We start from the raw sequence: 21,472 nt of genomic DNA, 5'->3' as shown, positions 1-21,472 counted from the left end.
ATTAGTTTCTGGTATTTTTCATATTTTAACTTATAAGAATAAGTGTTACCTTTATAAAGAAACGAATATAATGTATATCAGTTTTAACAACTCTAATTAATATATAGTCTTAATATAACATTGACAAAAATATTTAGAAACAATGCTTTGATATAATATGAATCCTTATAGTTATAATCATTTTACAATTTTTTTATAAAATATTTTTTGTTCTTTTGACTTTATATTTACTCTAAACTCGTTAAATAAATTTAAATGAATATTAAAGGTAAAAATATATTTATAAATAAAAATATATATTTTGCATAAATAAAATCGTTATCACATATTTTTTGAATATTTTTTGAAAATGACAAACATTTGATACGATAAAGTTTTCTTAATTAATTGAATATTTTTTCTTTGGGAAGGTTGGCATCAATTGATAAACAAGAGGGTATGGTCAAGAAAGAAAACAGAAAAATTGATCCTCTTAGCACTAGGCCCCACGAAACCCTAATCTAGTGGCCGAACAAACCCAGCTCATAAATAAGCCATAACCCCCAAAACATCCAAACCCACAGCCATTGATCTCTCTTCCCCTCTGGGCCTCTGGCTCTGTACTCTGTAGTCGGTTCCCATCGAAAGATATAATCACACTAGCTAACCTCTCACTCAAGAATCATATCTCCACTAACCAGAAACCCTAAGATCCCAAATTGACAAACCACCATAACCAACAATCAAACACAAACCCATTTCAATTCAGCAAAAACCCTAACAAAATGGACCCCGAAATCGCCAAAACCCAAGAAGAGCGCAAGAAAATGGAACAACAACTTGCCTCTTTAACCTCTTTAACCTTCGATCGTGACTTGTATGGTGGAGTCGACCGTAATGCTTATGAAACATCGATCCCAGCTACCGATGATGAAGAACCCGAAGTGGGTCTTAACGAGGTTGCTCAGAAACTCGCTTCTTATACTGCCCCGAAATCAGTTCTTAAAGAAATGCCTCGTGGCGGTGATGATAGTGAAGAAGTTAATGGGTTTAGGAAGCCGTCGAGGATTATTGATCGTGAGGATGATTACAGGAGGAGGAGATTGGATAGGATTATTTCGCCGGAGAGGCACGATCCTTTTTCTGCCGGGGAGAAAACGCCGGATCCCAGTGTGAGGACTTATTCGGATATCATGAAGGAAGAGTCTTTGAAAAGGCAAAAGGAGGAACTTCTAAGGGAAATTGCCAAGAAAAAAAAGGAAGAAGAGGAAGCGAGGGCTGAGAAAGGTGACAAGGGTGAAAAGGAGTCGAATTCGATGGCTAAGAGGAGGAACAGGTGGGACCAATCGATGGAGGATGGTGGAAATGCAGCTAAGAAGGCGAAGACGGGTTCGGATTGGGATTTACCTGATGCTACACCGGGGATTGGGAGGTGGGATGCGACACCTACTCCAGGGAGGATAGGGGATGCTACGCCAGGTGCTGGGAGGAAGAATAGGTGGGATGAGACTCCTACACCGGGGAGAGTGGCTGATTCAGATGCCACTCCTGCGGGTGGGGTTACACCAGGGGCGACTCCTGCTGGTGTTACTTGGGATTCTACTCCCAAAGGAATGGTTACACCTACACCAAAAAGGCAAAAGTCTCGTTGGGATGAGACTCCAGCTAGTATGGAGAGTGCAACTCCTGCTCTTGGGGGGGTTACTCCTAGTCTTGGTGGTGCGACTCCTGGACCTACTCCTCTTGGTGCAATTGATATGGCTACTCCAACTCCTAATGCACTTGCCATGCGTGGGGCTATAACTCCTGAGCAATATAACTTGCTGAGATGGGAGAAGGATATTGAGGAGAGGAATAGGCCATTGACCGATGAGGAGTTGGATGCTATGTTTCCTCAAGAAGGGTACAAGATTTTGGAGCCGCCGGCTTCTTATGTGCCTATCAGGACACCGGCTAGGAAGTTGTTGGCTACCCCGACACCAATGGGGACTCCTCTTTATTCTATTCCTGATGAGAACAGAGGCCAACAGTTTGACCTGGGGCAGGAGCCTCCTGCTGGGTTGCCATTTATGAAACCTGAGGATTATCAATATTTTGGGGCTTTGCTGAACGAGGAAGACGAGGAGGAGTTGTCACCAGAGGAGCAGAAAGAGAGGAAGATTATGAAACTGCTACTTAAAGTGAAAAATGGGACACCTCCACAGAGGAAGACTGCTTTAAGGCAATTGACTGATAAGGCTAGAGAGTTTGGCGCTGGGCCATTGTTTAACAGAATTTTACCGCTGCTTATGCAGCCTACCTTGGAGGATCAGGAGAGGCATCTTCTGGTTAAGGTAATTGATAGGGTTTTGTATAAATTGGATGAGTTGGTTAGGCCCTATGTTCATAAGATTCTTGTTGTTATTGAACCACTCTTGATTGATGAGGATTATTATGCCCGTGTGGAAGGGAGAGAGATTATTTCTAATTTGAGTAAAGCAGCCGGTTTGGCCACCATGATTGCTGCTATGCGTCCTGATATTGATAATATTGATGAGTATGTTAGGAACACAACTGCAAGAGCTTTCAGTGTTGTAGCTTCTGCTCTCGGGATTCCTGCACTGTTGCCCTTCTTGAAAGCTGTGTGCCAGAGTAAGAAATCTTGGCAAGCTCGCCACACTGGAATCAAAATTGTTCAACAGATTGCTATTTTGATTGGCTGTGCTGTTCTTCCCCATTTGCGATCCCTTGTGGAAATCATAGAGCATGGTCTGAATGATGAGAATCAGAAGGTGAGGACAATCACTGCCTTGTCCTTGGCTGCTCTTGCTGAGGCTTCTGCCCCATATGGTATTGAAAGCTTTGACTCTGTTCTGAAGCCATTGTGGAAGGGAATTAGGTCACACCGTGGCAAGGTCTTGGCTGCCTTCTTGAAAGCAATTGGTTTTATTATTCCTCTCATGGATGCTATGTATGCCAATTACTACACCAAGGAAGTCATGTTTATTCTGATACGTGAGTTTCAATCACCTGATGAAGAAATGAAGAAGATTGTGTTGAAGGTGGTTAAGCAATGTGTGAGTACAGAGGGTGTGGAAGCTGAATATATACGTTCTGATATTCTACCTGAGTTCTTTAAGAACTTCTGGGTTAGAAGAATGGCCTTGGATAGGAGAAATTACAGGCAACTTGTAGAAACGACTGTTGAGATTGCTAACAAGGTTGGTGTTAAAGATATTGTTGGCAGAATTGTTGAGGATCTGAAAGATGAGAGTGAACCTTACAGGCGTATGGTCATGGAAACAATTGAGAAGGTTGTGACGAACATGGGTTCATCTGATATCGATGCTAGGTTGGAAGAGCTTTTGATTGATGGTATTCTCTATGCTTTCCAAGAGCAGACCAGTGATGATGCTAATGTGATGCTTAATGGGTTTGGTGCGGTTGTCAATTCTCTTGGACAGAGGGTGAAACCTTACCTTCCCCAGATTTGTGGAACCATTAAGTGGCGCTTGAACAACAAGAGTGCTAAAGTGAGACAGCAAGCTGCTGATCTTATATCTAGAATTGCTGTTGTCATGAAGCAGTGCCAGGAAGAACAACTGATGGGCCATCTTGGTGTAGTGTTGTACGAGTATTTGGGAGAAGAATACCCTGAAGTTCTTGGATCGATTCTAGGAGCTCTCAAAGCAATTGTCAATGTCATTGGTATGACCAAAATGACTCCTCCTATTAAGGACTTGCTTCCAAGATTAACACCAATTCTGAAGAATAGGCATGAGAAAGTCCAGGAAAACTGTATTGATCTTGTTGGTCGTATTGCTGATCGTGGAGCTGAGTTTGTTCCTGCCAGGGAGTGGATGAGGATTTGTTTTGAGCTTCTTGAGATGCTTAAGGCCCACAAAAAGGGTATTCGGCGTGCTACTGTTAACACTTTTGGTTACATTGCTAAGGCCATTGGGCCTCAGGATGTTTTGGCTACATTATTAAATAACCTTAAGGTCCAGGAGCGCCAAAACCGTGTTTGCACAACTGTTGCAATTGCTATAGTTGCAGAAACCTGTTCACCTTTTACAGTCTTGCCTGCCTTGATGAACGAATATCGTGTCCCAGAGCTTAATGTGCAGAATGGTGTCTTGAAATCCCTCTCCTTCCTGTTTGAGTACATTGGCGAAATGGGTAAAGACTATATCTATGCAGTGACTCCATTACTTGAGGATGCCCTCATGGACAGAGATCTAGTTCACAGGCAGACTGCAGCTTCCGCTGTTAAGCATATGGCTTTGGGTGTGGCTGGTTTGGGTTGCGAGGATGCATTGGTCCACTTGCTTAACTATGTTTGGCCCAACATTTTTGAGACGTCCCCTCATGTGATAAATGCTGTCATGGAAGCCATTGAAGGAATGAGGGTGGCCTTAGGCGCTGCTGTTGTGTTGAATTACTGTCTCCAGGGACTGTTCCATCCTGCCCGGAAGGTCAGGGAAGTATACTGGAAGATCTACAATTCTCTGTATATTGGATCTCAGGATGCCCTTGTGGCAGCTTATCCTATACTGGACGATGAGCAGAATAACATATATAGTAGACCCGAGTTGATGATGTTTGTTTAAACTGCAGTTTATTTGTAGTCAGAGAGTATCAAGGGATCCATCTAGAACACGTGTTAAGCCTTTTGTTTTTCTATTTAGTCGCTGTAGTTTGACTAGTATCCATATGCTCTGCTTTGGATTTCTAGCTTGTTTTCATATTGATCATTTATGTGTAGTAATGCTATGAAATAAAAGCCTTGTTTTCTTGAGATCTCAAGCTTTGTGTGTGCTCTTTCAGCTCAACAAATACACATTTTGTCCTTTTGTTAAAAAAAAAACTTATTAATACATGCTTTATTGGAGTTCAGGTCTCATGACAGCATTATTGAGGCTTTTGGTAACATGCATTTTTCGTGATTGATTGTCCTGGACGATGATCTTCATTCTGCATTATCCATGTTGTCTGTGTCTTTTAGATGGCAAAGGAAGCAGCAGACCATAAGCATAAGCATTTTGCTGAAATTCAGTATCTTTCACTGAGGCTCAGAATTTGAAGGCCACTTGAGACGTACTAGAGATCTGCTAGTACTGTGTGTTTTGCGTTGTGAAGTAGGTTTAAAAATAGCTTTTTCATAACCAAAGTCTTCGGAGTTTTTAGTAGGATTCATATAAAGGTGTGTTGAATCAATACTCTTAAAACTATAGTAAGGGCAAAACACAATTTCAACCATCTAACCACACTGCAATTTCAATGTATTACTGGCCATTCAAGTTTTTAACCAGCTGCTGGCTGATTTTCGGTCTTACAAATTATGTATCCGCACCCCTTGTGTTCGTGCACCTGTAATTGTAATTCTTAGGCCTATGGTGTGCATTGCATGATACGATGATAGTCATAGTTGGCACCACCTCCTTGGTATGATGGTAGCCGTGGGTATACGTGGCTATATTTCACGTCTTTTGGCTCTGCAGATCCTTGATTACTATCTGAATATGCAACACAAGTGAAGTTGATCAAACATGTGAAGGAAAGTAGAGAACTAGAGAATACTACTTCCTTGTAAAGAGAGATTTAAGGCTTCTTTTTCACACACCATATCGCACATGCTTCCCAGAAATTTTCTGAAACTACAGCTGGCTCATGTAACATTTCTATCAGTAACAATAGTCCCCAATGATTGATAGAGGAAGAAACATAATGAACGCATAAATGCATATTGCATAATCACCTATTTTTATATTTATGTTATTTGTTAATTTGTTGTCCTTGCCACTTCCGTCCCTTTTCAAAGCTGTTCTGCTGGTCTTTCTTTATCATGTCACATCCATGTTCCATAAATATGTCCATAACTTGGATGGAGGCTCAAACCTCAATGGTTGTTCTTCTATAAGCACTGTATATATTAACTATATCAGTGTTTCCAAGATTTTTGGGAACTTTGATTCTATTTTCTTTACATGATTCTTGTTAATATGCATCAGGTTCTCTTAGTGCTTGAACTTTCTGGAAAATCCTGCTCGTTTCCTTTATTTTTTTCCCAGGCTGACTTCATGTTGACTCTTTGTACTAGATCAATTGGTCTTTCTTGTGACAATCCAAAAGGACATTTTAGTGCTTTTCAATTTATAAATTCCATCAGTTAATTTGTAGTTACTGATCATGCAAGAATTCTCACCTGGGTATGTAGGAAGTGAAACGTACATGTCCGCTTCTTCTTTTAAATATGAGGTTGATGTGAAATATAACTGTATATCATGCTCTTCAATCTACATCGTTCTCACTGCATGCCTCTTCTTTTACTTGAAAGCCTACGGTTGATTGAATTTCTCCCAGGGAGGCACACCCCAGGATCACATTTCCATCTTTTCTTAACCCAATCTAGCTCTCTGTCAACATTGCACTCTCAAGTTTATTGTCGAGCTGATTTGATGAAATGAACTGTTAAAGCAATAAGTTGGGTAGTAATATCTACAAGAATGTCATATGACACAGCGACATCCGGCTTATATTCCAATCGACGTGCATCGCATTTTGATGTATATGCTTCTTGCTGTTCCTCAAGTCTGTGGGCGTAGTCTTCATTCTGAAGAGCTGGTTTCAACTGTCAATTCTCTTTAAAATGTGGTAAGTTGTCCTCTATGGCCTGTCAGTTATTTCTTGCCCTTTTCTGCTCCTTCCCTCCAACGTACTTTGATGCAATTCTTAATTTGAGTTCTAAGTGGATTTGGCCTGTCCTTGTTTAAACAGATATGAATTATACGGATCAAATTCTATTTTTAACCCCAGAAAAAACAGAGTGGCAGAGAGGGAGGGAGACAGAAAAAAAATGCCTGAAAAGGGCGATTATCTGAGAGATATTTGTGAGTGGTCAGGGGAATCGATGTCAGCAACTCCCTTTACATTTCTAGGCTAGAAAACCCTACCATTCTTTCGAATGCTTTTGAATAATGAGCATGTTTAGCAACCAGAAAGGCTCAAGCGCTTTGAGGGAAAGCAGTGAAACTTCCATAGCCATCTATCATAAAAGACATGACCGAAGAAAACCACGTTCTCTTGGTTAATTTCTCTATTGCATTTGCATTGTTTGCATGTGTTGTGTGGTTTAGGATCTATAATTGACAACTGAACCAGTGAAAGCATGAGAAGAAACAAGAGATATATTACATAGAATTTCCCAAATTTAAATTTACAAAACATGTCAAGGGCCACCTTCCTTGTCAGATCTAACAGCCATTATGATTGTATCCAACGCTGTAACTTCGATAGAAAATTGAGCTTTTCTAATGAAAGAGGTATTTCTCCTGATAATTTATTACGGGACAAGTCCATAACTTGTAAATGAGCCATGCCTGACAAATGCTTCTCTTTCCTTTAAGATTCCCAAAACTTGGCCATATTGGTCCTGTGAGCTTGTTGTAACTCACATCTAGGGTTGGTAGAGAGCTCCAAATTCCTTTATACTTGAAAGTCTAGAGCTTGCTTTTAATAATTCCACTGTTTTATGCTTTGTCCCATGTCAGCTTTTCTTTTACAATTAATTGATTCACTTTGACTTCCACTATTAAGCATTTCAATTCAACAGCATGATGTTCTTTTCTGTTTTCTTCCTTAATAAGATTGAATCCATGTTTCAATCGATCAGAAAGACGGATAGTCTCTTGAATGTTTTTCAGTAATGCAGCAGTGCAGAAAATCTATTTTATAGTTCTGCTCATATTGTCACTGTGACTTTTAGAAACTGTTTTGGAAACCCTGTTGTTCAACTAAATTTTGAGTCATTAGGGTATACAGAGAATCGTCAGGCTACTAATCTTGGTTAGCAAAACAGACTATCTGATACTCATTAGCTGCAGCAATTTTGTTTGCCCGATGTTCTTTTGGTTTCTGTAAATTATGAAATAGGAAAGAATGAAAAAGATTAGAATTGTTCAAAGTCTCTGACTGCAAGTTACCCTTCATTAGCTTACTTCTGCAATTTGTTTTCATCATAAGTCCAGGGAAAATAATGTTTTATAATGATCAGTTATCCACTACTCAATTAATCAAGAAATCATGGGCTTGGTCCCTTTGAAACTAAAGCGTGTTGACATAAACTAGGATAACTGAAAGAAGCATAAATTATCACCATAGATGAATGGGACAACATTTCTGTAGTCCGTGATATAATTTCTGTAGTCCCTGATATAATCTGGTTTCAACTGCTTGACAATGACTCCATCCTGGAAACTCCCTCAACATGCTTTATCATAAATCATAGATCAGATTAGTAAGAAAAATAAAAATAATGAAAAAAAGAAGAAGGGACTACTATTGTTTTCAGTTTCGATTTCACTAAGAAAAATAATATTTCAATGAGCATTCTGACACTAGCTCATTGTGTGATATCTCCTGCATCGCCATTGTGCAGAAGCCTTGAAATGTCTCCATGTCAAATCATTGTCTGAATTACATTTTGGAACATCTTAATTTCTATAAACATTATTTTCCTCCTTGTTTATCATCTATTTTAGACTTGTCTCTATCAGAAAACCAAATTGACTGTAGGCAATTGCAGTATCTCAGCTGACTAGCTTCGATATAGAAGTAGAGCCATGCTCCTAGGTATTCTCTCTCTTGCATCCATTCATGCTCCGAGTTTTCTTTAATAACTTATTTAACTTTTTTCCTCTTACAAGAATGAAAAATGATGGAAATTGAACTCCATTTTTAGACTTCACTTTTCGTAGAAACCATGACCATTTCTCAAAAACAATTATGTACTCTTTTGCATCCTCTGTATCCTCTATTTCCCTCTGGCTTTGAAAATGTCTCGCTGGTCTTTCTTTTACTCTTCACTGCAGTTCTCTTACACTTTTCCGCAGTCTTCATGAATCCTTAGACTCAAAACTCTGCTCATCAGTTCAATGACTAAATTAGTTTGTGAATCTTTGCATTAGCTTTCAGTTGATTGACTTTCTGCGCAAGGCCAGAAGCAAACAAATGGTCATTATTGTCATCATTCTTAACTTGTCAATACAGCACTCTTGGAGTTGTTTCTCTTGCATACAAAGGATCCACAAGGGAATTTAATTGTGATAGTGATATAACTCACAGTCTGGTTTATGTAATGTGCTACTAAAGTGATGTTTTGATAGTTCATTTTTTCTTATTAAGCAGTTGAGCAATCTAAATACTCACCACTCTGTAAAATCAAAGTGGGCTTATATTCCAACCGTTCTGCATTGCCTTCTTTAATTGGGATTGAACTATGGGAATAGTCGTGAATAGCAGTTTTAAGTGGTGGTCTATCTTGACAAGGTGGTAAGTTATCCAGAATGGCAACATGACTTGTATCTTAGCCTTTTCTTCTTATATGACCCTCCAATCCACCCTTTTCTCTGTAAGAATAGAATTATCTGGGATGCACTGCTAAATAATAAACCTTGTTCTCTCGGATGATTTCTCTTTTGCTTTGGCATTTTAGCACAATTTTTAAGATCTATACTTGGGAAACTCAACAATGGAATTATTAAAAGAAAATATATATACATTACATAGAGCTTCCAAATCTAACTTCACAATACTTGACAACTAGGGCCACCATCCTCATCACTCCTCACTGCCTTTAGACAGCATTAGTTTAGATTTATTTTTTGCTATACCTGGTTTCCTATTCTTGTGATATTTGTTTTCACTTCCGGAACACCCAACCAGATAAGAAGCAAAAGCTGACAGTGAGAAGGAAACCAGTGACAGCTCCAAATCCAAATTGCAAACCTATGATAGTCATTTCTTCATCAGCTGGTTGAGGCTGGCGAGGAGTCACGTTATCACTGAACAGACCCTTGTTTCCCTCAAAGCTTGGAGATGGAAATGTCAAGAACTGGCCTCCTCTGGGGATTTCTCCATGCAGTTGATTGGATGCGACACTGAACCTTGCTAGAAAACTAAGCTTTTCCAATGAAAGAGGTATTTCTCCTGATAATTCATTTTGGGACAAGTCCAAAACTTCCAAGTTCGTCATGCCTGATAAACTGTCAGGAATATTTCCTGACAGATGATTGTCCTTCAGATTTAGAACATGTAGTTCTTTCAAATTTCCAAAACTTGGCCATATCAGTCCGCTTAGCTTGTTGTAACTCAAATCCAAAGTTGGTCGAAAACTCGAAATCTGTTTGTACATATTTCTTGCCTTGAAAAGTGGGAAGCCTAAGGAAGGTCTTTCTTCTGAGACGTTCTTCTTGATTAGGCCTTCTAACTCGGTTAAGCTCACTGGTATTTCACCAGTGAAAGAATTGTGCGAGAGATCCATGTAAAAGAGAAATTTGAACTCATGGAACCCGGAAGGAATGGTTCCAGTCATTTGATTCCATGAAATATCCAGAAGTTGTAACATCTTGCTGCTACCCAGCCATATTGGAAACTGACCTTTAAGTCCACAATGGGGAATAACAAGTGTTTTCAGATTCCTGAAGTGCAAATTCATATTTCTAGGCATTTGCTCATCATGAAAGTTGTCACCAAGGAACAGTGAGGTTAAGTTTTTGCAGTGTTGTAAAATTGCAAGTGCTGATGATATGTTAACAAGGCTACTGTTTGAGAGAGAGATGGAAGTAAGGGCCTGGAGATCCTTGAAGGCATAAGGAACTTCTCCACTAAGGTTATTACGACCAAGATTCAGGTTACTTAGTCTTTGGCAAGAGGATATACTCTCAGGTACTGGACCACAGAATTGATTAGCACCGAGACTGAGGGAGGAGAGGTGAAGCATTGCTGAACAGTTAATATTGATTATACCACTGAGGGCGTTGGAGCTTAAATCAAGAGTTATTATGGATGGGGAATTCACCAATGATTTAGGCAAATGCCCGTAGAACATATTCGATCTGGCTGAGAAGTGCTCAAGCTTTCCAAGACTCTCAAAAACATCTGGGAGAATTCCAGAAAACCTGTTGAAGGAGACATCCAATTTCACAAGGTTGGAAAGGTTGCTGATTCCTTCATTCAATGACCCCAAAAACAAATTATCCTGAATGTTCAATGTATGAAGATCTCGCAGTTGCAGGAGACTCTCTGGAAAATTTCCTGTGAGATCATTTCCATCAAGAAAGAGATGCTGCAGATAATAACAACTTCCAAAGCTTGCTGGAACTTCACCAGTGAAATAATTATTTGCAAGATTGAGAACTTGAAAATGGGGTGAGGTTTCGAAAATTGTCGCATAAAGAGTGCCATTAAAATTGTTCTTTGAAATGTCAACGTACCGGATTAAGGGTAAATCACTACCTCCTGGTATAGGACCGACAAAATAATTATTGCTCAAGTCAAGGATCTCCAGCTTCTGCAAACCAAATAACTTTCCTGGAAGATAACCTCGAAGGAGATTGTGAGAGACGTTCAGGATTCGCAGCTGATCCAAATCTGCCAAGGACTCGGAAAGTTTTCCTACAAGTTTTTTTGCTCCAAGCTCTAACCTGACTACCCTTTTACTTGAAATGGTGGAATTATCACAAGTGACTCCTGTCCAAGTGCAACAATTTGACTCTGAGCTACTCCAATCAAGCCCCCACTCTATGAAATTGGAGAAGCGAATCAAGGCTCTAAGGTCAGTGGAATTGCATGAGACATTCTGGCACCTCATAAAGGGAGTCTTGAAGCTGATCATCAACAAAATGAAGGTGAAAGCAAGGTATGACATCTCTTCACTAAGGGTCAAAGGAAAGAAACTAGTGAAGTAAAAAATGGTGTTACAAGTGGAATGTTTAAGGTACAAGTTACTCCTTCAACTGTCTACTCTCTTGAAAATAATCAATGCTTTTATTGACTATAAGTCCTCCCTTTCATTTTTTTTCCCCCTTAAATCATGGTTAGATTGGATCCTAGGGCCTAAATAGCAAGTCACCAAATGACTTGAGTCCAGCTTTGACTTGAAGACTTTTTCATCTCCAAATCAAATTAAATGAAGAAAAAAAAACTAAGGTCAGGAGTCCATTTTATGGTCGCTGTATAGTTGGATTTTTTATTTTTTTTCTACACCCTGATTCTCATTTGGTTGCAGGTAGGGCCACTGGCAAGAAAAAGAGAGCCATTGTGAAGTTTCCTGCTATTTATATGCGTTTCAAGTCTTTCAAGTAAAACACAAATACAGTCATATACTTTATAATCCCTTCTCTCCTTTTCAATTCTCCAGCTCCAGCTTCTTCTCAGCTTCTTCTTGTTCTTTTCTTCAGCTCCTTCTTCTTCCTAGCTCCTTTTCTCATCTTTCTTTCCTTCCCTTTTACTCTTCAAACCTCTCGTGTCCCGCATCATCTAGTTTGCCCAATACTATCTTATATAAGGTTCCGAAAAATTTAGCTATTGTTTTTCCTCTTTTTTTGTGTCGCCTACAAAACCTGTAGCTAGTGGCTATTCAATGGTCTGTTGGGCTGTAGTTTAGTTGGTTTCTACAGAATATCACTCACAAAACTTACTTGAATATATCACACAAATGTCAGTATTTTTTTTTATCTTTTTTCCACATTTTCTCCTTTACACTATCAAATATTTTCAAGTGATTCACGGATAGTTGTCTCTCACTTACTGTTAGAGAATAATATAAATCATATCTTGAAACCTCACCTAACAGTTTAAACTATTGAGTTGAGATGGTTCTTTGATATAATATCATAGTTTTAATGACCAAACGGCCACAAGTTTGAATCTCATCATCCTCGTTTATTTAATAAAAAATTAAGTACAAGATATAATGTGGACCTGTGAAAGTTTCAAGTCCAAAGGCTTTCATATCTTAGGACCTCACTTAAAAGCTTAAGCTTTTGGGTTGAATTGGTTTTTTGACATGGTATCAGAACCTTGATGACCAAGCGGTCACGAGTTCGAATCTCACAATCCTCATTTATATGATAAAAATTAAACACCAAGAAGTGTGGACCTGTGCAAGTTTCATGCCCAAATGACTTTCCCTTGAGAGGGGATGTTAAAGAATAATATAAATGATATCTTGAAACCTGCCTAAAATCTCTTACAGAGCTTCTTTAAATATAACATACACTTCATCATTTTCATCATAGTTTAATTCTTCCTTTCTGAAACTCTATTTTGTTGGGGTATATAGCCACCAATAAGTTGTCTTTCAATACCTTCATCTTCGCAAAACTTTGAAAATTGTCTTGAAATGTACTCTTTACCCTATCACTTCTCAATACTTTTATATAATCATCACATTGTTTTTCATTAAGACTTTTAATATTTTAGAAAATAGTAGCAACTTTAGATTGTTACCTCGTAAATACACCCATGTCATTTTCTAAGAGCTTACTGTTCAAGTTGTAGTACTTCTCCAACATTCTCATCGAGCTTTATAACGATGCTCAATTAGAATGATTAACCAAGCTTTTCACCAAGGATTACAACTTCTCTATATACTTTCCAAGTGTGGCAGACACTAACACGGTATTACAATGTAGTCTCAAGCTCACCACTCTTTCAAGAACCTACTGATCCAAGAGTCACGCCTTTATTTCATCCTAGGAACTGTGTCTTGCTTCTCCATAAGTCCTTTGCTTTTCTTTCAAGAGTTCAACTAACTCTCTATTTTTACCAAGGGATATCTCATTAAAAGTTGATCTACCGTTGCTTCATACTCTTAGTATTACAATGCAATCAAAAATTCACCAATCTTCAAAGAGTATACTTATCCAGAAGTTTGTGCGTACCCTTTGTTGCTACTCCACGAGTCCTTCACTCTTCTTTCAAGAGTTAAATTGGCTCTTCACTTCATCACGGGGGCAATATCCATGAGGTTAATCGGCATTTTGTCTTCATACATGTTCTAGCCAATATTCCACCATTAGCTATACATATGTTGTATCCACTTGTCTTCAGCTATAATATTGTCTCTCGAGAGTTCTGATGCTCAAACTCTTTCTTTATAGGTAAGATGCAAATTCATTCGTTGACTATACATATAATTGATCTCTTTTGCAAATAGATAAGTTCTTATACCAATTTGTTGTGGATCGGGGTGATAAGATCATTGTTCACAGAAGGGCCCAACACAACATTTTATTGTGATTCGACAACTTCCCTACATCTACAAAACAACCAATATTATTAGATAAAAAAAAGATTTCTACAGCAATGAAAAAGGAGATACACACTCAACTCAACTCTCATTTCTCTCACTCAACTTGTCACTACAAGCTACTGTCCAAAGCAACCCTTCTGCTACCAAAGTAGCTCTCTCTCTCCCTTTTTTAAATTCTACTTGGTTGGATCTTTCAGCTCTGTTTGTGCCTTTATTTATAGGCTCCCTGTAATGTTTTGAATATAAAGAGATAGAAAAAGGCTATAGAGCCCTTGAAGGCTTAGATGTAGGAATAAATGAATGAAGGGTATTGTAGTAATTCAACAAACTTGATAAATATAAATAGAAAGAAAAAAAAGAGAAGAGAGTTGTGTTTTAAGAGTGAAAAACTAACGGGAGAAGAGAAGAAAAGGGGAAGAAGAAGAAGAGAAAATAGAGAAATTAGAAGGGAAATAGAAAGGAATTGAAGAAATAAGTTTAAAGGTAAGATTTAGGTTGTTAAATGTATAAATGTATGTTAATTGAACTTTAATTTCAGTTTTGATGAATGTTAGGGTTTTGAAAATTTGTGTTTTGGGTTTAATTGATGAATTAAATTGAATATTATGGGGTTGATTGTTGTGGGTAATTGATTATTTAGTTGATTATAGAAGATTGTGATGATTTTGAGTTATGAATTGTGTAAATGGTGAATTTTGAGTTAGAAATCTGGAAAGAACAGTAGGTTTTCTGTTGAAATTCTGGATTGGAGGTTGAAGATGACAAAATTTCAGTTTGGTCCCTCAATTTGTGAAAATTACAGTTTAGTCCCCAAACTTTGGAAAATTACAGATTGGTCCCTGGAACATATTCCGAGATTCTGAACAGAATAAAATATGAATTATGGGCAGAATTCCAGTATAGTTATGAATTTTTAACACTTTCAATTTGGTCCTCCAATTTGGCAAAAATTACAATTTGACCCTAAAATTTTGGGAAAACTCCAGAATGGTCCCTGGAGCATAATGAGATATTCTGGACATAAATGAGAATTAATTATGGTCATAATTTCAGTATAGTCATGGATTTATGATATTTTTAGTTTGGTCCTTCAATTTGACAAAAGCTACATTTTGACCCATAAAATATGATAAAAATTTAGATTAGTCCCTAGCTGTAATATTAACTTTTGCATATTGGTTCGATAAATAATTGAGGGTTATTTAGTGAATTATTACCAATTTTATTATTTGTTTTATTATAGATTAGATTTTGGGAAAACCGTTAAATTTTGGGTTTTTGAGAAAATTGACTAGTTAGTTCAAAAACATATAGGGTTACAGAATATACCCTTAGTTAAGTGTATTAAATAGGTTAAATTTTTTTTCAAGTCGTTCTTGAATATGTCTCCTTTGTATTCAGATAATCCTGATATTCTACCGGCGGGATGTCAGTAGGATTTTCTTCGGTGTCTGCTTTTGATTCTGTTTGCTTTCGAGTCAGGTGAGTGGATAATTTTCTATATGCATGAGAAATATTATAAATATTTGATTTGTTAATATGAATTGGATCATGCTTCTTGATAATATATATGTTGATTATTATTCTTGTTATGATAAAGCATGATCAATTGTTGAATCTGAATTCTTGATATGAACCAATATATATTTTGAATTGACTTCTGAATTGATAGCTCCTCATTTGATTGATGTCATGAGTTGAGCCTTGAGATATGAATATGTCTGTTTGATTATGATTATGAACCTATGGTATGTTAGTCAGAATACCTATGCTAACAGGGTACTGTTAGTCTTTGTGCACATCGTATCTGAACCCTAGTTGGTCGGGGGAGTCACCAACCTATGTGGACTGATCATCCCACAGTACGGAGCCTCATGCTCATTGCATTTTGATTTTCTGACGAGTTTTACCATATGATCTTTTTGTTATGGCCTATTTGAGAAACCTTTGTATAAGAACCTAGATCCATAATTGTATATATATTCTCATTGTTGTATTACCTCGTGTGTGTGTGTTGAACGTTATCTACTCACTGAATTGTTGAACTCACCCTCTCATTATTTATCTTTTCAGGCTTATAGCTTGTTAGCGGGTTATTTTTGTTGAACCTTCCGAACCTGCTTTTTTGTTGTAATTTGTACCTTCCTTTTTGTCTAGTTAGTGCTCCAAAACTATGAAATTATATGAACTCTTGTATTAAAACAATTCAATTATATTATGAAGTTAGTTTTGTTATTAATGTTGCGTTAAACTCTGATTGAGTTAGGAGAAGTTTGTATGTAAGTTTGGGTTTGCATAGATATGGAACCTTGGAGGGGAACCTTGTCTATGTGCCGGTCATGGATCCGGGATTCGGATCGTGACACTCCCATAAAAGCCTAATTAATGATTCTTCAGTAGCCAACTATCACCTCTCAAACACAACATTTATGGCCATAAATGGTGGTGGGACAACTCACCATTAATGCTACCCTTCAACACCATTTGTGGTATTTGTGTCATAGTACAATACAGAAACCTGGTTGAATTTAAATGATTAATAAAAATTTATAATTGTCACACACCAAATTTCTTGGCATTTTTGTAATTGTTTTTTAAGATAATATGTTGAATGAGAGAAAATTTGAATCAAGACATGAGAGAAGTGTTTAACATATAGTTAGGTGAGAGAAAATATGATTATTAATTATTTTTTGATTGAAAATATATTAAAATAATTTTTTCATATTTTATTTAATATCATTATATTAAAATCATTAAAAAATATTAAACAATATCAATTTGATATTTTTTTCTCACTTAAATACAATTTCAAAAAAAAAAAACAAATGGTACTGTTGAATTCATGATGAAAGATTAGGCATATAATCATACCAACTTTTTGATGCACTTGTCTAGTTTGTACTTTTCAACCTCCATTTCTCCAACCACTAACAAACGAGAAAGAAAAAGAAGAAGAAAAAGTAAGAGAACAGGAATGCTTAAACTGAAATCATTTATCTGAGAAATAGTCGTGACTGTTTAAGAAATCAAGTAATGATTGTTGTCAGAATATCTCTTTAGATCCTTAGGGTCGATACTAAACATGGTAATTGTCCATTTTTCCTGCTGTTCTCTAGATTTATTTGTATACTACAAGCTACTAGAAGAAACGATAAGTACTTAGCAGGGATAAAATGCCCCTCCAAGTACTATGCTTCATTGAATTTGCTTTCTTTTCTATATGCTTTAAGATTTGTGATTGTCTAGCTGAATTCATGAGGAGATGAAAAGAAAGGAGACATTACAAGAACTGCTCAAATTCTGAGTTTTGACAGAAAACATTGAACACGACGACAAAGGCCAATTTCCTTATTACTTCTAACTGGCTTGGTGTCAGCATTTGTTCAGATATAATTATATGTATATGTGCATGGGGATTCATATTCTGGTGGCTTTGATATGTGTTTATTATGGCTTTAGGAAAACCCAGCATCTTTTGAAGCAAAGGCCAACTGTGAGAAGGAAACCAATCACAGCTCCAAATCCAAATTGCAGAACTATGATAGACATTTTTTCATCAACCGGCTGAATCTGAGTGTGAGGAGTCTGATGAGGTTGACATGGTGGAAGGTCACCGCCACGCAATCCTCTGTTTCCCTCAAAGCTTGACCGTGGGAATGTCAAGAGCTGGCCTCCTGTGGGGATTTCTCCATGCAGCTGATTGTTCGAATCGTTGAATTTCTACAAAAAACTGAGATTTTGCGATGACATGGGTATTTCACCTGATAATTCATTCTGGGACAAGTCCATAAATCCCAAGCTTTTCAAGCCTGGTAAACTATAGGGTATTATTCCTGATAGATGATTGTTCTGCGGACCTAGAACATGAAGTTTATTCAAATTCTCGAAACTTGGCCGTATTGGTCCAGTGAGTTTGTTGCAACTCAAATCCAAAGGAGGACGAAAACTCCAAATTATTTTATACATGGATCTTGCCTTGAAAAGTGGAAAGCTCAAGGAAGGCATTTCTAATGAGATATTCATGTCGATCAGGCTTAGTTAAGCTCTTTGGTATTTCGCCTGTCAAGTTATTTTTGGACAAATCCATGTAAAACAGATATTTGAACTCATGGAACCAGAAGGGAATGCTTCCACTCAATTGATTTCATGACAAATCCAAAAGTTGCAACATCTTGCTGCTACTCAGCCAAATAGGAAGTGGCCTGGAAGAGTTAAAATAGACCTGCAACAGTATCGTTAAATAAGTCTTGCTACCTGGAAGGTTCTTAAGCAAACATCAGCCAAAATCTTGTTACGTATTAGGTCATTGCAGATGGTGAAAAATCTTGAGTCCTTTCCTTGATAAAATTTGTGACTGCAGAAGGACTCATAATGTCTGCACCGAACGAAATTTACTGTCCAGAAGCCTGATTTTCGTCTTTGTTTAATTTTGGTTATAAATTCTGCTACATTTTGTTGAACAAATTCAAGTTTGCATTTTGCCATAAACACAGCATATCAATCCTCGAATATTTGTTTGAAAAATAAATCAGTGCATATTTACATTAATGGGAGGTAACAAAAGTAGCAACTAGCAAGGAAAAAAAAAAAAAAAGGACTCCTCACATGCATGTTTTGAAGCATCCAGAAAGTGGATTCTCGGACATTTTACCTCTAGCGGCCGATTCTAATTACTCTAACCTTCCTTTTTTCTGGCTTTGGAAAAATCCAGCCAGTTACAAAGCAAAAGCCCACGGTGATGACAAAACCGGTTGGAACGCCAAATACAAATGGCCAGCCCATGATTGTCATTTTGTCACTGGGAAACACAACAGGAGTAGGAGGGGGAGGAGTTTGTGCAGGTGGACTATAGGCATCCCATCCACAGGTTAGACCGGGATTTCCAATGAAGCTTGTACAAAGAAAGGTCGCTAACTGCCCTGTTTCAGGGACTTCCCCATGCAGTTGATTGTATGATACATTGAAAGTTGATAGACAACTGAGCTCTCTCAATGTATCAGGAATTTCTCCTGATAGCTTGTTATGAGATAAGTCTAAGGTTTCTAAGCTTGTCATCCTTGATAAACTACCAGGAATAGGTCCTGATAAACTATTGTACTTCAGATTTAGTATATGAAGTTTTCTCAGCTTCCCAGTACTTGGAGGTATGTGTCCTGTGAGCATGTTGTAGCTCAAGTCCAAAGATGGAATGGAGCTCCAAATTTTGGTCGCAAACCTTTCCAATGAGATGTTCATGTCAATGAGGCTCGGTAGTTCAGTCAAGCCTTCTGGAATCTCCCCGGTCAAGGAGTTACTTGACAAGTTCAAGTACAAGAGATATTTGAATGTTCCTATCCAGTATGGGATGGATCCTCCCAAATGATTCTGTGAAAGATCCAACACCTGCAAATTGCTGAAAGAACTCAACCATGATGGAATTGAACCTCTTAGTTGACAATTGGAGACAAAGAGTTCCTTGAGGTTTCTGAACTGCAAACTCATATCAGTTGGTAATTCCTCATTTTGAAAGTTTAAGCTAAGGTCCAGCATGGTTAGGTTTTCGCAATATTGCAGAGTTGCAAGTGCTGATGTAAAGTTAACAAGACCGGTGTTTGAGAGTGACAGGCGTCTCATGGACTGGAGATTCTTGAAGGCAAACTGTAGTCCACCTCTAAGGTGGTTGTGGGAAAGATTCAAACTATTTAGTCCTAGGCAAGATGATAAACTATTAGCTACCAGATCATGGAAATTATTGGAAGCAAGATTTAGGGTGGTAAGTTGAATCATTGCAGAACAATTGAGATCGATTAGACCGGTGAAGGAGTTGTTTTCCAAATCAAGAGTCAAAAGGGATTGAGAATTTACCAATGACTTGGGCAACTGGCCACTGAATTTATTTGATCTGGCAGAGAAGTGCTCGAGCGTTTCAAGCTGGTCAAACACATCTGGAAGAAATCCATTAAACCTGTTGAAGGAGAGGTCCAATTTCACAAGCTTAGACAGGTTACCAATTCCATCATTTAGCGATCCAGTAAACAAATTTTCTTGAAGTTTCAACGTACGAAGATCTCTCAGTTGCAAGAGACTTTTCGGAAAAGTTCCTGAGATCTGATTGCCATTAAGAAAGAGATGCTGCAGAGAAGAACATTTTACAAAACTCTCTGAAACTTCACCAATCAAATAGTTGTTTGCAAGATTAAGAACTTCAATAAGGGGTGACATTGAACAATATGTTGCATCTATACTGCCACTAAATCTGTTCATCGAGAGGTCAACATACCAGAGTGAGGGTAAATCATCACCATGTAGTAATTGACCGTAAAAGTCATTATTGCTCATATCAATGACCTCCAGCTTTTGCAAACTGAAGTGGTAGGGGTTCAAGTATCCTGTAAGAAAATTAGCAGAAAGGTTCAGAATCCTCAGCTCATCTAAACCTTCGAAGGACTTGCAGATTGAACCTCCGAGTCCTTTTCTTGCAAGTTCTAACTTGACCACCCTTTTACTTGAAGTGGTGGAGTTGTCACAAGTGACACCATTCCAAGAGCAACAACCAGAACTAGAGATATCCCACCCATCAATCCCTGAGTCTATGCAACTGGAGAAGTTAATTAAGGCTCTGAGGTCAGTTGAGTTGCATGTCACATTCTGGCATCTCATGACAGGTGCCTTGAAACTGATCGTGCACAAAATGAAGGTAAAGTAAAGGTATGGGAGCTGCATCTTCATCAAGTTTCAGGGAGTACGAAAGGATGAGGAGTGAAGATATGGTGTTACTATAGCGTGAATTGATTACAAGTTAAGGGTTTTTGGTTTTACTTTCTCTGATGTTCTGATCTTCCAAGCTTGTTGTAGAATCCTTATCTTCATTTATAGGATCTTGAAAACTCATTGTCTTCATTAACTGCCTCCCATGCTCGACTTTGAATCCTTCTATCTTTAACAACATTATTTGACCAGTCAATAGCTTCGGCAGATATATTAAATTAGGTTACTTTCACATGCTAGTTCCGTTGAGCAAGTGTCAAAACCCGGAATCCAGAACTTGTACCGGCCTGGATTTAAAAACTATATGAAAAAAGGTCTTCACCAATAAAAAACTGCATCCTTACTCAAACAAGGTGGTAAAGTAATTAGACGGTGACTCTTGTTCTCCAAAAGTCAAATAAAAATAAGATTCTTTTGCAACCACATAGACATAAAAGACAAAAACACAAAAGTTAAATGAAGAAAAATCAAGAAGAGAGGAAAGTTAAAGTAAAGGAATTTTTATCTAATTTCTTAAAAAAGTGCAATTTTCGTGAGTGTGGGTTGCATATAAATAAGTCTACGAAGAAATTTAAACAAGTTAAACGAGTTTTTTAAATAAAAATATATGTAATTTTTTATTTGTAGATTTAATAATGAATTTTTATTCAAAAATTAATGCTCTTGTTT

The 21,472-nt window shown here is 37.7% G+C and overlaps 3 protein-coding genes across 3 annotated transcripts; 1 reads left to right on the top strand and 2 right to left on the bottom strand.

Annotated features, from left to right (window-relative positions):
- Positions 1-512: 512 nt before the first annotated feature.
- On the top strand, positions 513-4,756 carry LOC7461262 (uncharacterized). The gene has a single exon (XM_002323934.4). It carries the CDS (start codon positions 765-767, stop codon positions 4,566-4,568), a length of 3,804 nt encoding a protein of 1,267 aa, XP_002323970.1. The 5' UTR covers positions 513-764; the 3' UTR covers positions 4,569-4,756.
- A 4,716-nt stretch (positions 4,757-9,472) lies between these two features.
- Positions 9,473-11,726, bottom strand: LOC7461261 (phytosulfokine receptor 1). Its single transcript, XM_002323714.4, has one exon. It carries the CDS (start codon positions 11,663-11,665, stop codon positions 9,659-9,661), a length of 2,007 nt encoding a protein of 668 aa, XP_002323750.3. The 5' UTR covers positions 11,666-11,726; the 3' UTR covers positions 9,473-9,658.
- Positions 11,727-18,532: 6,806 nt separating this feature from the next.
- LOC7461260 (phytosulfokine receptor 1) lies at positions 18,533-20,976 on the bottom strand. Its single transcript, XM_024588801.2, has 2 exons — positions 19,901-20,976; positions 18,533-19,438 (listed from the first exon to the last, which is right to left on the bottom strand). Exons 1-2 carry the CDS (start codon positions 20,762-20,764, stop codon positions 18,710-18,712), a joined length of 1,593 nt encoding a protein of 530 aa, XP_024444569.2. The 5' UTR covers positions 20,765-20,976; the 3' UTR covers positions 18,533-18,709.
- Between the last annotated feature and the right edge of the window lie 496 nt (positions 20,977-21,472).

Source organism: Populus trichocarpa, chromosome 17, assembly GCF_000002775.5.
Source record: "Populus trichocarpa isolate Nisqually-1 chromosome 17, P.trichocarpa_v4.1, whole genome shotgun sequence".
In the NCBI taxonomy this organism is placed as follows: domain Eukaryota; kingdom Viridiplantae; phylum Streptophyta; class Magnoliopsida; order Malpighiales; family Salicaceae; genus Populus; species Populus trichocarpa.
Note: the sequence above shows the minus strand (reverse complement) of the source record. Positions and strands in the feature narration are given on the sequence as shown.